Here is a 4,804-nt window from a genome sequence, read left to right as displayed (position 1 = left end):
GCTCCAGGTTGAGTGGAACTGTGTCCCTGGCACAAAAAGAGATGTAAATTTGGCTGGATTTCGTTATTTCGTGCGTTTTCTGATTTTTTTCAACTCTGCGGGACCACAGCTCGCTGAGCGTAGCTCCGATTAGCCTACCCTTTGCTGAGAGTAGGCTTTAGACTGTCTCCTACGTGTCCAGCAAATCTGAAACGTCTAGCTTCATCGGCTGATTTTTAGTGAATTGTCGCATCCGACATATGTCTTGATTCGCGTGCCCATCGAGCCAAATAAGTTGACATCATCACCAGTGACATCACTGATGACATCACTGCCCAGACTTCGGTGCTCCCTGGCGGGCTGCAGTGATGTGTGATGTCATCATCAGTGATGTCATCAGTCCCCGCTGGTGGTGATGTCATCAGTGATGTCACTGGTGATGATGTCATCAGTGTGATCAGATGTCATTATGACTGATGTCACTCATCGATGATGTCACTTCAACTATGAGGTCATCGATGATGTCATTAGTGATGTCTTAACTGCACTTCTGAGAGCTATATAAACCACTTCAAAGTTCCAGAGCTTTTAGCCTCTCCAGGCCCACATGCCCTGAAGGCTACCCGGTGCCGTTTGGGCAAATTTGTCCCAAAGACAAAGTTAGATAGTAAGTAGCCCTGATGGCACCTTTGGTGTCAAAGTCGACCTGATGGCATGCTGTCAGGGCTACTTTGGAAAAAGAGATGCCATTAGGGCTACTTACTATCTATCTTGGTTCTTTTTAGATAGTAAGTAGCCCTGATGGCACCTTTGGTGTCAAAGTCGACCTGATGGCATGCTGTCAGGGCTACTTTGGAAAAAGAGATGCCATTAGGGCTACTTACTATCTATCTTGGTTCTTTTTAGATAGTAAGTAACCCTGATGGCACCTTTGGTGTCAAAGTCGACCTGATGGCATGCTGTCAGGGCTACTTTGGAAAAAGATATGCCATTAGGGCTACTTACTATCTATCTTGGTTCTTTTTAGATAGTAAGTAGCCCTGATGGCACCTTTGGTGTCAAAGTCGACCTGATGGCATGCTGTCAGGGCTACTTTTGAACCAAAGGTGCCATCAGGGCTACTTATGCATGTGGGCATGGTTTTGACTTTTTTTTTTTTTGCCAGCTGAAACCATACTTCAGGAGGAGTTCCCTCAAAAAAACTGAGCCTCTTTCCTCCATTTTCCTAGGAGTGATAAGCAATTGTTTTTTCAACGTTTTTAAACGATTGCTTCTCCCTCCTGCCAAGGGGGAGGGGACCCCCGGTTTCATTTTCACAGGGTGTACTCTATAATAGGGGGGCTACAAGCTCCAACCGAAATTGGAGCGCCAGGACCTCCAGGGGAGTTGATTGATAGGGAGCCCTTCAAACTGATGGAAGGTCTCAGGGTTGTACAGGCTGACAGCTTCCATCAGTCACAAGGCCTCACTATCAATTAACTCCCCTGGAGGTCCTGGTGCTCCAATTTCGGTTGGAGCTTGTAGCCCCCCTATTATAGAGTACACCCTGTGACAATGAGACCGGGGGTCCCCTCCCCCTTCGCAGGGGGGACGAGCAATCGTTTAAAAACGTTGAAAAAACAATCGCTAATAACTCCTAAAGTAAATGGACTAGAAGGCTGTCCTTTCTTGGGGGAACTCCTCTCACACCCCTCTTCCCGCCCACAAAAAATGGGAGGTCAAAACGCCCCCTAAAAACCGGAAGTCGCGTTTGGCCAATTTCCCTTGATTTTTGGCCAAAATGAAGTCGTTTTTCGGGCTCCTCGCCAAAAATGGAGTCCTTAGAGTACCTACATGGCTATAAAAAAAAAAAAAAAAATAAAAAAAAATAATAATAAAAAAAATAAAAAAAATCAAACCTGAATAACTCCTAGGGGAAGTAACTTCAAGGTCTAATTTTTTTTGTGGAAACTCCTCTCACACTCCTCTTTCAGCCCACAAAAAATGGGAGGTCAAAACGGAACTTTTTTTCTTTACTAAAAAAAAAAAAAAAAGTGCCGTATCTTTATATTCACTAAAATTCAGTAATTGAAGCTACAACCAAAATGACGGTTTGACAATGTACTAGGGGTTCTCAACATACACTGTAGCCAAAATTACGGCTCCAGGTTGAGTGGAACTGTGTCCCTGGCACAAAAAGAGATGTAAATTTGGCTGGATTTCGTTATTTTGTGCGTTTTCTGATTTTTTTCAACTCTGCGGGACCACAGCTCCCTGAGCGTAGCTCCGATTAGCCTACCCTTTGCTGAGAGTAGGCTTTAGACTGTCTCCTACGTGTCCAGCAACTTTGAAAGGGCTAGCTTTAATTACTGATTTTTAGTGAATTGTTGAATCCGACATCCGTCTTTCTTTTTTTTTTCAAATCCAAACAATGTGTCATATCTTTATATTCACTAAAATTCAGTAATTGAAGCTACAACCAAAATGACGGTTTGACAATGTACTAGGGGTTCTCAACATACACTGTAGCCAAAATTACGGCTCCAGCTTGAGTGGAACTGTGTCCCTGGCACAAAAAGAGATGTAAATTTGGCTGGATTTCGTTATTTCGTGCGTTTTCTGATTTTTTTCAACTCTGCGGGACCACAGCTCGCTGAGCGTAGCTCCGATTAGCCTACCCTTTGCTGAGAGTAGGCTTTAGACTGTCTCCTACGTGTCCAGCAAATCTGAAACATCTAGCTTCATCGGCTGATTTTTAGTGAATTGTCGCATCCGACATATGTCTTGATTCGCGTGCCCATCGAGCCAAATAAGTTGACATCATCACCAGTGACATCACTGATGACATCACTGCCCAGACTTCGGTGCTCCCTGGCGGGCTGCAGTGATGTGTGATGTCATCATCAGTGATGTCATCAGTCCCCGCTGGTGGTGATGTCATCAGTGATGTCACTGGTGATGATGTCATCAGTGTGATCAGATGTCATTATGACTGATGTCACTCATCGATGATGTCACTTCAACTATGAGGTCATCGATGATGTCATTAGTGATGTCATAACTGCACTTCTGAGAGCTATATAAACCACTTCAGTCGCACAAAGTCTTCCATTGCATAGAGGACGCTGTCTACTCTTGACTCTTCAATGGCTTCTGCAGCAAAAGCTCGTCACGCCAACCTCCATGATCCCGCTTTCTATGGAGACCTGGACAAACTAGTGACCCTGCTGCATGAAGAATCCTTCAGAGGGCGGATCAATGAGTTGCGTTCTGGTCCCCGGTACCCGGCTAAGTGCACCCCTCTGATGCTCGCAGTCACGAAGGGTCATGCTGATTGTCTGCGTTTCCTGATTACCAAAGGAGCCAATGTAGACCTTCGTGATGAATCGGGTGAAAGGCCTCTCTTCAAAGCTGTGAAACAACGTGACCTGGACTGCGTTCGGATCCTCCTGCAAGCCGGAGCCCCCCCCACGCGGATCCTCTATGATGTTGAACCTGTTATCGAGATTGCTGCCAAACAAGGAATGGTCCAAATATTGATACATCTCCTCAGTTACTGTAATGTAGTCCACAGGGGAGATCACTCCGACATGATCTCTGCTCTCCGCAGCTGCCTCTCTGGCTCAAGCCGGTGTGATGTTCTCCCCCCCCACATTGTTCTCCCCCCCCACCTTGGCCCGTTCGGCGTGTTGCTACAGTTCTACGTCCTGAGCTGCCAGGAGGCTTCTCAAATGCTGCAAGACGTGTTGTTTTTTGGGCTCCCGCCGCGCTATGTCCAGCTGCTACTGGACCACGGCGCTGACCCGGCCCTGGTGGGCTCAACATGTTATACATCGAGCAATGGGCATGGAGAATACATGGAGAATACATGGAGAATACATGGAGAATACATCCGCATGGAGAATCATGCGCATCCCGGCAGCCGCAGGATCCGCATGGGGAATTGTGCGGATCCCGACAGCCTCAGGGTCTTTGAGGAGGCCAAGCGACGTCCTCGCAGTATGGCTAACATGTGTCGGACGCTGATCCGGCAACTCCTGGGCCCAATGCCCGTTGTAGCAATATTCTCTCTAACACTACCACAAGAGCTGCAGACTTTTCTGCTACACCAAAACTGATTTGCATGTGGCAATTCAAATTATATTAATATGACGTGAGGTTCAGCTGTTAGAAATATGTTTTAACATTTGAACTTGATTACATGTAAGAGCCTGTTTTTTGCTTGAATTCAATAAACATGTTCAATTACTACTTCTATCTAGTCTTTTTTTACTGGCCTCTGCAGGTCGGGGTGGCTGTGCAGCGTGGGTGAGGCAGAGAGAGAGGCTCTTGCCTGGAGCAAGTGAGAAATGTGTGTCTGTGTGCATGTGTGTGTCTGTGTGCATGTGTGTGTCTGTGTGCATGTCGGGGTCCCCGGGCCCCGTGCACCACTGGGCGGGATACAACAGCCAGGCATGGAGCCCCTCTGTCTGTAAAAAGCTAAAGAGACCAAGTTAGATAGTAAGTAGCCCTGATGGCACCTGTGGTTCAAAAGTAGCCCTGACAGCATGCTGTCAGGGCTACTTTTCAACCAAAGGTGCCATCAGGGCTACTTATGCATGTGGGCATGGTTTTGACTTTTTTTTTTTTTGCCAGCTGAATTCATACTTCAGGAGGAGTTCCCACAAGAAATCTGAGCGCCTTTCCTCCATTCCCCTAGGAGTGATAAGCGATTGTTTTTTCAACGTTTTTAAACCATTGTTCCTCCGCCCTGCCTAGGGGGTGGGGACCCCCGGTCTCATTTTCACAGGGTGTACTCTCCTATAGGGGGGCTACAAGCTGGAACCGAAATTGGAGCGCCAGGACC

General features: G+C 46.9%; 1 protein-coding gene across 1 annotated transcript; it reads left to right on the top strand.

The window, feature by feature from the left end:
• Positions 1 to 3,104: 3,104 nt before the first annotated feature.
• Positions 3,105 to 4,076, top strand: LOC310771350 (ankyrin repeat and SOCS box protein 1-like; the record flags this gene model as incomplete). Its single annotated transcript, XM_083663981.1, has 1 exon — positions 3,105 to 4,076. One exon carries the CDS (start codon positions 3,105 to 3,107, stop codon positions 4,074 to 4,076), a length of 972 nt encoding a protein of 323 aa, XP_083520107.1.
• Between the last annotated feature and the right edge of the window lie 728 nt (positions 4,077 to 4,804).

Source organism: Poromitra crassiceps, assembly GCF_964638095.1.
Source record: "Poromitra crassiceps genome assembly, contig: HAP1_SCAFFOLD_556, whole genome shotgun sequence".
In the NCBI taxonomy this organism is placed as follows: Eukaryota; Metazoa; Chordata; class Actinopteri; order Beryciformes; family Melamphaidae; genus Poromitra; species Poromitra crassiceps.
Note: the sequence above shows the minus strand (reverse complement) of the source record. Positions and strands in the feature narration are given on the sequence as shown.